At 30.3% G+C, this 12,325-nt stretch overlaps 1 protein-coding gene across 1 annotated transcript; it reads left to right on the top strand.

The window, feature by feature from the left end:
- Nucleotides 1-139: 139 nt before the first annotated feature.
- LOC113516178 (uncharacterized) lies at nucleotides 140-12,122 on the top strand. The gene is made up of 15 exons (XM_052899053.1): nucleotides 140-322; nucleotides 414-495; nucleotides 1,602-1,689; nucleotides 1,955-2,057; nucleotides 2,714-2,798; nucleotides 3,846-3,942; nucleotides 4,403-4,628; nucleotides 5,461-5,542; nucleotides 5,715-5,805; nucleotides 6,197-6,302; nucleotides 7,050-7,143; nucleotides 7,241-7,337; nucleotides 7,692-7,895; nucleotides 9,170-9,310; nucleotides 11,322-12,122. The coding sequence occupies exons 1-15, from the start codon at nucleotides 301-303 to the stop codon at nucleotides 12,099-12,101; spliced, it is 2,298 nt and encodes a 765-aa protein (XP_052755013.1). The 5' UTR covers nucleotides 140-300; the 3' UTR covers nucleotides 12,102-12,122.
- The last annotated feature ends 203 nt before the right edge of the window (nucleotides 12,123-12,325 follow it).

Below are 12,325 nucleotides of genomic sequence, written 5' to 3'. Positions count from 1 at the left end.
TACCCTTAATTTTAATCTACTACCACCAAAATACAACGAAAATGCTGAAGTTAGCAAATCTTAACGAAAAGTACTCTATCTTTTATCTCTTTTCGATGTCAAATCACTTGTCTGTCATGCAATGTGTTGTCTTGTTAATGTTGTCATTGTCATGTGTAAAAAAAATCTATTTGCTTTTTTTTGTATATTTTTTAAATATTAATATAAAATTAAATAATTTATTGTTAATTATAATTAAAATTTAGAAAAGTTACAAAGCTCTTATTCATAAATTTAAGGATATAAACATTAATTAAGAACATGGAAGAGAAAACTTTTGTTTGTTAGTACCAATTTATTAAACAATATTTTGTCATGATAAATCTATCAATACAATCGTTTTACTTATTTCTAATTGGTATATATATTTACAGGGACTTCAGACCTTAACAAGAGACTTTTTCAGTTACGATTTGATAATGATTGGCTATTTAAAAAAAAGAAACAACCTTGGAGGTAAGCCTTACCTATCCTAAAATTAAATAAGACAATTCATGAAATTTTTATAACGAACTTTACTATACGTAATAATGGGTCCTTCTAATATTATTAATTTGCAAGTTCGTAAAGATGTTTGTAGGTAATGCACTCACTAATGCTGAAATAGTTAAATGAATTTGAATAACATTTGGTACATAAGTGGGGCTTTGCCTGACGTATCCTGTGTATTAAGAACACACAGGATACATCAGGCAAAGTCATGAGAAACAGCTAGTAGGTAATATTTCACAATCTCATCAATCATATCCAAAAGCAAAATAAATATTTTAATATTTAAATGTAATAACTACCAATTTAATGTACTTGTAATGAGATTGAGAAAGCTTGGTGCAGTGACGCGAATGTGAGCCTGACTACATGCTTCAGCCCACTGAGTTATTACATTAAAATATAATGTAACTTTTAACAATAAAATAATTTCCTTCCTATAAATTGATATAAATATAACACATTTTCAACTGTAGGAGGTTTGGTTATAATTTTCATTTCCACAAAATAATATGAAAGGAAGAAAAAAAATATTTATTGCCAAAAAAAAAGAGATACATTAATTATCAAGGGAAAACAAACTTTACATCTTGTTATTGCCAACGTCACTCAGCATGTGCTACAGTAAATTAATTGCTACAGTGCTGATATTCTGTGGTGGCCATGTGTGACATCATGAATGATGACAGTAAAAAAACTTTCTATGTCGTATGAAAAGATTTTATGTCGTGGTACTTTTAAACATATAGAAGCTGCTCTTAAATTATATACTACACTGTGCCTATGATAATTTATCATATATATATATATATATATATATATATATATATATATATATATATATATATATATATATATATATATATATATATATATATATATATATATATATATATATATATATATATATAATATGAAAGTAATGTAATAACTACTGGACCAATATCGGTCAATTTCGGTACGAATAAAAACACGACATTGAGCCTGAAAATTTCATTTCATGGTAGACCCCCTGGTTGTGTATTGATGAACATCATATTTTTATTTTTTCATACTTTCTTTTAATTGTGCAGGGAATTCTACAAAATATTATTGGATAATGGTTTTCCAGAAGAAATGACAATAAATCATGTTAGAAAAAAATGGTCATACACTTATGATGTAAGTATAACAATAATAAATTTGTTCTGTGTCTAACAACTGTATGTTAAATTATTATTAACTGAAGTTATATGTTAGTGAATAAAGTTTTAAATTTTATATATAATATATATTTAATGAAAGATTGTTCTTGGTTTTATGTAAACATGCTGTTAAATAAATAAATGTTTATAGTTCTGTAATCAATATTTTTGATAAATACATATAGTATTATTTGTTACACAAATAAAAATCAAAATTACAATCAAATAAAACTTTATTTCAGATGTACAAACTTGCCAAGAAAACAAAAAACAAGAGTTGGCCATATTACAAAATCTTTGACAAACATTTTGGTAAAAGTAAAATATTGGATAAGTATGAAAGTTGTAAGTAATTGAATACTAATTACTATTATTACTATTTTTAGGAAAATTATCGTAAGAAATAAGAAAACATGAACACATCTGTCAACTACTCTCTCCCACCATTTTTCTCTTTTCTCCATATCTATCCTTACCACATATCGCTAAACATATTTCTATATCTATGGTCACCCCCGTAAGAGCGCCGCCTACGATATTGACTAGGTTTAGTACACATACATTTTATTCAGAATGTAAAAAAAAATATTAATTTTCTATATTAAAAGAATATCAGATAAAATTTTCATGGCCTTATTTTTACTTATGGTAAGGATAGAGAGTACATAATATCCTTTTAATGCCCGTTGACATCATAGATGCAATATACAGATTTTATGAACTATTATTGTTTTTAATAAATATAGATAAAAAGAGAAATAGAAATTAAAATGATATTTATATAGAAGATCTATACTATACTCTGTAATTATTCATAACAATACTTTTTATATAATTATTTTTTATATTACCGTGGTAGTAAGGAGTAGTAAAAAAGCATTGGGTTCATCTGATGGTAAACCATCACTGTAGTAAATATCTATCTATACATCGTCAAAAACTTGCGTTTATAGAGTAGGATAAGTAAAATGTAAATATTACAAATAATTTCTCTTTTTCAGGGAGCGATGAATGGCGGCTAAAATTAATACTGTGTATATCAGAAGCAAAGGAGGTTAAACTAGAAGATTTTCAAACTATGTGGAGGTGCATAACTTATGTATATATATATATATATATATATATATATATATATATATATATATATATATATATATAATAACTCGTATAATTATATACTAGACTTTCACACACAATTTCACGTCTGGAGTGAATCAAAATTGCTCGACTGTTTAATTTAACCATCTATAATATAATATATAAAATAAATCCATAAATAGCACTGGACATATTACACAGTATCAACTAGTCCTAAACAAAGTATAAACTACAAGCAACAGAGAGAATCGCTAGCAATTTCATGAGATAGAATGAGATGGCAAAATGCATTGTCTTGCTCTTTTTCATGTGGGCGCCGAATGCGATGCTATCAATAGATTAATTTGTACCTTGTCTACTGGGGCGTAGTTTTCTTCGGCTAGCGCTATAAGCTATATGGATACTAAAGAATTACATACTCGAATACTTCTTTTTTGATATATATTAAATACTATATACGGAATCAATACAAACAAACTCGTGAATACAAATGTTTATATTGTGCGGGAATTGAACCCGCGAACATCGGAAGGTAAAGCGATGTGCCACTAGACCATCAGTCATTAAGGTGTTGTTGTTCAATCAGCTATTGATTGTTAATTAATCTGCTATTCCATTTTACATTGGAATATAAAAAAAAAAAAAAATACTTGGGTGCTTGCGTATTGTGTAAAAAATATCATTACACTTTATCTTACACCGGAATAACGTACCTAATGTGATTTTATGGCAGAAATTTAATCAACCAACTTAAAAAAGGAGGTTCTCAATTCTTTTGTAATTTTTTTCTATGTTTGTTATTTCATAACTACGTCAATTGTAAATCCATTTGAGAAATTTTATTTTTATATCTGTAAGGATATACTTACAGATTGGTCCCGTAGAAATTTTATCAAATCGGTATCATCATATCAGTAGTTTAGGTTTTAATTAAAATAATAAGATCTATATTTGTCACAGTTAGTAAATAATCTTGGTATTTCTTTTTATTGAAATAACAATATAAAATAAATATATAGTTAATTGTTTTTACAGAACTGTAGAGAGAGCAATGAGGAGCCAAGATTTGCCTAATGATTGTTGCATACAGGATATGAAGGGATTATGGCAACATATCAGAACAACTTTCAATGTAAGTAAAATTTGTATATTTGGTAATTCGTTTAATATTGTAAATGTGACATGTTTGGATGTTACCCAACCACAGATTAACAACCAAATGGATTTAAATAAAATTTGATACACAGATAAACATTTTTTTTTGTTCTCATTCACGTGGGTAAAGACACGGTACGCAATACTAGTACTTTGTACTTTCCATTTTATTAATATTTAGTATTTATTTACGCAATTATAATATATATATATATATATATATATATATACACTATAATATTATAATTGCGTAAGTAAGTTTGATTGTTTGTTACCTCTCTTAGCACCTTAATAGTTTATGTAATCTCTCTAACATTTTATATACACGTACTGTATGGAGAAGTACTTAGGCTATTTTTATCCTGGCCAGTTATAATATTCCGGTCACGCGGACAAAGTCGTCGGACAAAGTTTCATGTAATTTTATCAAATTTCAGAGAAAACATCGACTAAAAATGAAAAAAGGCGCCGAGTTGACCGAGTGGCCGTTATACGATGCAATGATAAAATATTTTCAACTGTATGAACCTGACTATCTCATCAACTTGGAGAAGGAAACAGCTGGTAATTTTATGGTGAGACAACGGAATACAAGCAAATATTGTAAAAAGAAAAAGGACACCGACAAGAACGGAGAGGATGATGAGGGTGATGAGTTTCAATGTAAGTTAAATTTTAATACTCATACTTGTGGCTCTGTCATATACTATTTTCATTTCCCAGAATTCTCATGCAAAGGCCAAAAAAGGATTTGCTTTTATGCATTTCACATTTCTAGACCTGTATTATAGTGTTTTAAATCAGTTTTAATTATCTATTTTGTGTATTAAAGCATTTACAAAAAAAAACATGTTGTATTTCATTAATTAAGATTGTTTTTCACAAAAAACAAGACTTAATTTGTGGCAGAACTAGTTGTTTTCATTTAAAAACTAAGCTACTTAACCGAATTTGATAAAATTTCTATAGGACCAATCTCCTTTCAGATAAAATAATAATTTTTAGAATCTGTTTACAACTTATGGAGTTATGAGGAAACAAACATAAAAAAATACAACCGAATTGAATACCCTTTTTTTAAGTTGGTTGAAAAAATCTAATTGTGAAACCATACCTACTGCAAATCATCTGCAGGGTTTGCTAAGCAATAGTGTTTGCATAACTGTGTTCCACTGTTTATAACACTTCGGTCATCAGGGATGACAATACAAGATGTGGTAAAATGGACGTCACAGTATATTTTGTGTTATCACATTGTGTAAAGTGGACCGTTAGCCTATTTACCATTTCGAGTTATATGACAAAAAAACATCTAGTTATTGTATCCGTCCATTGCAGCAAATATATTATTTTGGGTGTTTTCTCGAACAAAATTGTCCCTAAAAATGTAATGAGCTATCGTTACATTTTTAGGAACAATTTTTTTTACAATATATATGCTCCTATCACTTTATACTCAAAAAGGTGAATATATTTAAATTCTCTATTTCATCAGGGTCAAAACATATAACCGAGACATTTATACAAACCCGTTTACAAAATGACTGGATATTCAAACAAAGGAAATGGGCATGGAAGTAAGTAGATTTTAATGATGATTTTTTTTCTTCATTAAATATTTGAAATTATATTTTTTGTTATAATATTTATGTTTAAAAATTATGAATTGGGATATTTAGAATATTATAATTTAAGATAATTTAATTTAATATCCATATTCAGATAAATAAATGAAATAAATTGTTTCAGCGATCTATTGGCGATTATGATAGAGGAATACGGATTTCCCGAAACATTAACAAGTAGAGAAATTTCTAGAAAATGGGCGTCAACATTTGCAGTGAGTATAACTACATTAGTGAATTCGCGGGACTATTGAGCGGCAGTTTAATGGACTCGACCTGAATCAAGCTCGTATCTATACCTGTTTGTTAGCGAAAAATGACGTGGACCGTCTTTCAATAAATCATGAATCAATTAACAAATCAACAATTTCTAGACTTGTATGCATGATTCTGTTTCGATTTAAAAGATATATATATATAGAGTAGCAATGTTACTAAGTACAAAGTCTAGCCAAGTTTAGTACGACAATTCATGAGCGGTACTAAAATGTATTCTGTGATGTTCATGTCTATAGATGAGAGTTACAGTTTCACAAGGTGTACTATCAACTTGTATATTATTCCATGGCTTCCAAAATTACAATAATAATAGTTCATATTTCTCAGGAATACCAAAAAGCCAAGGCCACAAATAACAAATCATGGGTATACTACAACCTGTTCGAGCTTTACTTGGGCGAAGGAACCCTCAGTCTTAATCCATTAATTGGGTGTAAGTAGAATTAATATAAGTTCTCTTCTCAGAGTCATCATTTATTAAAGTATATATTTTGTGAGGACCTTGACGATTTAACACACCGCCTCACCTTCCAATGGTCGCGAGTTCAATCCTTGCACAATATAAATATTTATGTACCTTTTGTTACCTAATATGTACGTACTTACGAAAGTATTTAAGTATGTTTATCAGTCATCTAGTACTTATAATACAAGCTCTGCTTGGTTTGAGATTTAATGACATTGGTTAATATGTCCAGTTTTTTTTTTATTTAATTTGAATAACTGTATTGACCCAAATAATTATGGTACAAAAAGCGGACTTAATGTTAGTAGCGGATATATATATATATATATATATATATATATATATATATATATATATATATATATATATATATATATATATATATATATATATATATATATATATATATATATATATATATATATATATATATATATATATATATATATATATATATATATATATACACACAACTAGGTAGATATATAAAATATTATGACTAGATACTGTTGTTGTAATGAGTTCATAAAGTGAGCATGGCCTTTTTTTATTTAGTGTTTATATTTCTGATTTACTCTGGAGTTTTGTTTTAATATTTCTCATATTAAATATCCTGATTTTTCAATCGGTAATCAAATTAATTGGTGAAATGATTTAGGTTTATACATAACTTTAAATACATAAAAATTATTAGATAATATATATTTTTAACAGGGCAAGAGGAATGGGTCTTCAATCTAATAAGTGCAAGAACAGACTTGGAACACCTGTTTAAATTCTCATTGCGAGACCCGAACCACGGTTGGAGGTAACCAGTGAAACTTAATGCCACTATTCAATAATTTTGTTTAAATTTATATTTAAGAGTTAAGACAATTATTACTCTTAGGCATTGTCTCTTACAGGGAAGTTGAGAAAAGGTTACGTAACATCGGATTACCATTTGATCATAGTTTACTAGATCTACCGGAAATATGGACGCACCTTTTAAAAACGTTCAGGGTAATTTTTATTGTCTTAAATATTAGTGTACATTTTATAATTGAAAGCACAGACTAAAAATTGTACCACACTATATTAGGAAATACATACTTAGTCTTTGTTAACATTACAATGTTAATCTCATTAATCTAAAAAATATTAAACAGATTTATCTGTAAAATCAAATGTAATAAAACTCTTTTATTGAAATATTTCATTCCTTTCTTTTAATTTAAAAGAAAGTGACAAAATATGAGTCATTTACAAAAATACTATTTAGTAAAATTTACTGTTTAGAGAATGAAAAACAAATATGATTTGATTAGTTCTTTTCCAATAATGAGCTCTATATAAAATATAAAAAATATATTTCAGTGGAAACAGAAATTCTTGAACAAGGGCATTCTAAACGAGCAGTGGCCGTACTACGAAGCGATCGCACAGTACGTGGAAACGGAGGCGCAACATCGGCCGGTGAAGAAACAAAAGCAGGAAGAGCAAGAACATTACGACGACGTGGCGATCGATGACGATCTGGAAGACGATATGAAGTTGTTAGAACTGAAGCAGCGGTTGCAGGTGAGGCTATGTTGCATGATAACCGGAAAATCCGGAAGAATCCCCCAATTTTTCCGTCTAGCCTTGTACCTGATATTTATACTGTTATCATTATTTCAGCTATTAATTGGTCACTATTAAACATAGGTTTTTCCCATAGACTGCCATAAGTAACGGTCAAGTGCCACCTACTATCGTTTATAATTTATTGTCCCCAAAATTCGCAATGTTACCATTAGTTAAAAAAAAATATCTTTTATTAAATATAATTAATATGAATGAATGAATGAATGAATGAATGAATGAGTATACTTTATTTGCATTATACAATATAGGAAATAGGCAAGGCAATTTACAAACACAACGATACAATTGTATAAGTACAGTAGGTCTTATTGCTGAGAGCAATATTTTCAAGACAACCTTAAGGTAATGGATTAATTGTTGTACAAGTAGGTATAATAGTGCGATATAATTAAAAAAAGCATCTTTTGCAAATTAATTAATTAATTAATAAATAATATCTGATGCTACTGTAAAGTTACTATAGTAATTGGGATTAATGACTCCATTGCAAGTAATGGTAGTACATTGTTTGCAATAGGGTCCTGATTTAGTTATTAGGTCGACTTCCACGCTATTGTAGCTGGAAACCATCATAGCGAACTCATATTGTAACTGATTGACTTCATCTTTATCTGTCATCCCATAATGGTACCCCACCAGTGTATGAGTGAGCAGGTAACGCAGGCGGGATTACTATTCTATTACCATCTCATTAAATATGATAGTTTTTTTTTTAATGGGTGAAAATGGTATGGTAACCCCGCCTGCGCTAACGGAATACGCTGGCGGAGCACCAGTGAAGGGTGATAGATGAGAATGAAAACAGGCCAGTTAGACCATCATGATGAATTCATCAGGAATTAACCATGTTAGTTTCCAGGGGGAACCGCGAGGAGGTCGACTTGGTTGGGTAAATTGCTAGCAATGGGATTCTCAGTCTCTATTACTAACAATCCCGTTCCCCCCTAAATATGATAGTAAGGTACTATTAATAGCGTCCTCTATTGTACCTGATGCTGATTTTTGTAGAGATGTCATTTTTATTTTATATTTTTTAACTGATTTTTATGTATGGTATGTTATGTAACTACAATTTAATAATCATATTTTTTCTAACGTTCATCATTAATTGGAATAGTTGGAGCTCCAACTTCATCTCCATCATAAAGATGGAGGAAGACTCCTCTCCTGAATTGTTATAATAACAAAATTCTATGTGGCAACACTAGGTACGACCGAAGCGCGAGGCCATCGACCCGAACCAGTGCCGTACTTGTTACAGCGAACACGGCAGCGTCGATATCTTCGAGCAGCGGGATGACGATGATCCAGATATCGCTCAAAAGTTGAGACTCATCGGTGGAATAGAAGTAAGTGTTTGGAATAATAGTTTATTTGCTTTAAAGTAAATTTCTTTATGATGTGAAGGAATAAGTTTATACAATGTGTCACCTTCTTTTCACATTCCTTTTGAATCCCTATTGTAAGAGATTACTACTAGGAGAAGAAACTACAAGAGAGATACCATCACCAATACTTCCATAGACCATATAAAACTCGTCGTAAGGAATCTTAAAGAGTTTAATAAAAGTTAGCATGGTTTATATATTATAATATAATGTAAATATTAACCCTAATTAAAAAAATTTACACCCGATACCAGTTAGTAGGATGATCAGTCGACTTTCGGACGCACGGCTAGAATGAAACGGAACCGTGCGCCCGGAGGTTGACCACAATCTCACAACTTTATACTTACGTCTGCTATATCAGCAGACTTAGCAGCAAGGGTATTGGACGGCACAGAAAATGATACACAATATTTGTATGGAAAAAAAAACATAAAAGATATAGATATATAGATAGATACTCTTTATTGTTTCCTCCAAAAGATTACAACAGTAAACCTATTATAAATATAAACAATTACAAGAAATAATCACAATGAGAAAACAATGGCCGACCTTATCGCTTTTAGCGATCTCTTCCAGGCAAGTTTTGTTAATATGGAAAAAATAAATAAATATTAAAACAAATTCAATAATTAAATGGAATAAAGCAAATAATAAAGAAACAAAATAAATAATATTATCATTATAACAAATAAATTGATAATAAATATAATTAATAATTACTACAGTAAATTCAACTTACTAAAAACAAACATAAAAATATCCATAGAGTCTGCAAGCTTATCTCAGTGTAAATAATTCATCTAAACCGTAGACCATATTGTAACTACATTAGCATAAATAATACAACTAACTGATTATAATTATCAACGTACCAATAAAATAAATCGGGGGAAAGGGACTGTTAGTAATGGGATCTAATGAACCCATTGCTAGCAATACATCCTATCAAGTCGACCTCCACGTGGTTCCCCCTGGAAACCATCGTGAACAATTCTTGTTGAATTCGTCACGATGGGCTAACTGACCTGCTTCATCCTCACCTATCATCTCTTACTGGTGCCCCGCCAATGTATACCGCTAGCGCGGACGGGGCTACCATTCCATTATTATCCATTAAAAAAAAAATCGACGGTAAATCCAAGTAAAACCAATTCTAAATAAAAATAACACGTACACCCGAGTGCGAAGTATCTAAATAAACTCCTATACCAAAAAGCAAAGAGTCAGTACAGTGTAACACAAAGTATTAAGCTCCTGTTAAGGGCTAATGTATAGGATCTTAATAACTTGTCATCCTTACAATAATGTGATAACGATGAAAGAAAATACACATACACTGCCCCATGGAAATCTTAAACTACCGGTATCTACTATTTTCACGATCTTCGTAGCTTGGCACGATGCTCTTTGTAATTGAGGTTTTGTATTAAATTATCGGTCAAGCTACGAGTCATTTAGGGTAACCTCTAAATTGATTCGTACCTCCATGTTAAGTGTTTGAAATAATTCACACTTGCGATTTCTTACAAACGTGATATTCGATTCCTCTTGCAGCTTGCAGCGTATTGTTACGGTGTTAATGACTAATTGCATATTGCTTACTTTGTAGACATTCTTTTAGCAAAAATTTATTTTTGAAAGGACTAAGTAAACATTGTTTCTAAGAACGCTTTCTACGAATACTTTTAAGTTATTTTAAACGATATATTATTACATAGAGTATGGACAATTGTACTAATAAAAATAGTATAATACAAAAGTACTTTAGTAATTAAAATATAATGTTCCTCCACGCCATGAAGAACGTAGTGTAATCATAATAAGTTATTAAAATGTTTTATATAATATTTTCATTTTTTATTTTGTATTATTAGATATAACAATAAAGAGTTATTATTTTTATTCAGATGACCCCAATCGATGCAACAAAGGCATTTTATAAAGATTATTTTATCTTTTGTTAAAGGTAGAGAAATCTGATAATTTACCGTCACACATCTGCTACAACTGTTTACGAGATCTTGACGTCGCATATAAATTTAGAAGGAAATGTCAAGAAGTCGACAATAAATTCCGTTGCACTGATATGCTGGAAATTAAAATAGAAAAACACGATGACGACGGCAGGCACTATAACGATAGCACAAAGAATGAGCCAGAAAGAAATGACTCGGACGATATGGACATACATTTCGATGATTTAGAACCCGGTGAATCTATAGCAAAGACAGTAAAGCCACCGGTAAAGAAGGAAACAAAAACGGTTGTGAGGAAAAGAAAGAAAGTGCGCAAATCGAAATACGACTACTGGAAGATTTGTGAAGTGTGCGGAAAGCATACGAGGAACTTGGTGAGTCATTTGGACATGCATCTATCGGGGAAACATTACTCCTGCAACGTATGTGACAAGAAGTTTAAATTCAAGAGCGGTCTAGTTATACACAAGGCTATTCACGACCCCACGCCGCGGAAAACGTGCGAGGTTTGCGGGAAAGCGTTCCATATTTTGGCTCAGTACAGGCGACACTTCGTGTACCACGCGAATGAAAGGAAATTCGAGTGCGAAACGTGTGGGAAGCGATTCAACACGATGGATATATTGAAAGTGCATAATAGAATGCACACGAACGAAAGACCGTTCAGTTGCCAGGAGTGTGGTAAGACGTTTAGAACGGCCGGCTGCGTAAGTAGGCACAAGAGAATTGTACATAAAAATATTAAAGTTCAATGTAAAATGAATGAATAAAATTTTAATAATTGTTCAAAATGTTTCTTTGTTATTATTAAATTTACTTTCCTAATCCTAATATAGGTGGTGTATTTGTTACTGATGTATATTTTATATATCAACCCATATTCTTTAGGAAAGTTGATTATCTTGACTATAGTCTAGATTTTCAATTAATATATCTTTTTGTTTACAGCCTGTATAATAAAACAGAAAATAGCGAAAGCTGTGTAACTAAGACT

Source organism: Galleria mellonella, unplaced genomic scaffold (genome assembly GCF_026898425.1).
Source record: "Galleria mellonella isolate WM207_F2 unplaced genomic scaffold, CSIRO_AGI_GalMel_v1 utg56, whole genome shotgun sequence".
Classification (NCBI taxonomy): domain Eukaryota; kingdom Metazoa; phylum Arthropoda; class Insecta; order Lepidoptera; family Pyralidae; genus Galleria; species Galleria mellonella.
Note: the sequence above shows the minus strand (reverse complement) of the source record. Positions and strands in the feature narration are given on the sequence as shown.

Bases quoted from the DNA above. Each gene is read 5' to 3' on its own strand.
- LOC113516178 (XM_052899053.1), top strand. From the start codon at position 301: ATGGAAGAGAAAACTTTTGTTT. The intron at 6,303-7,049 runs GTAAGTAGAATT...TATTTTTAACAG, and splicing joins TCTTAATCCATTAATTGGGT to GGCAAGAGGAATGGGTCTTC. The intron at 9,311-11,321 runs GTAAGTGTTTGG...CTTTTGTTAAAG, and splicing joins GACTCATCGGTGGAATAGAA to GTAGAGAAATCTGATAATTT.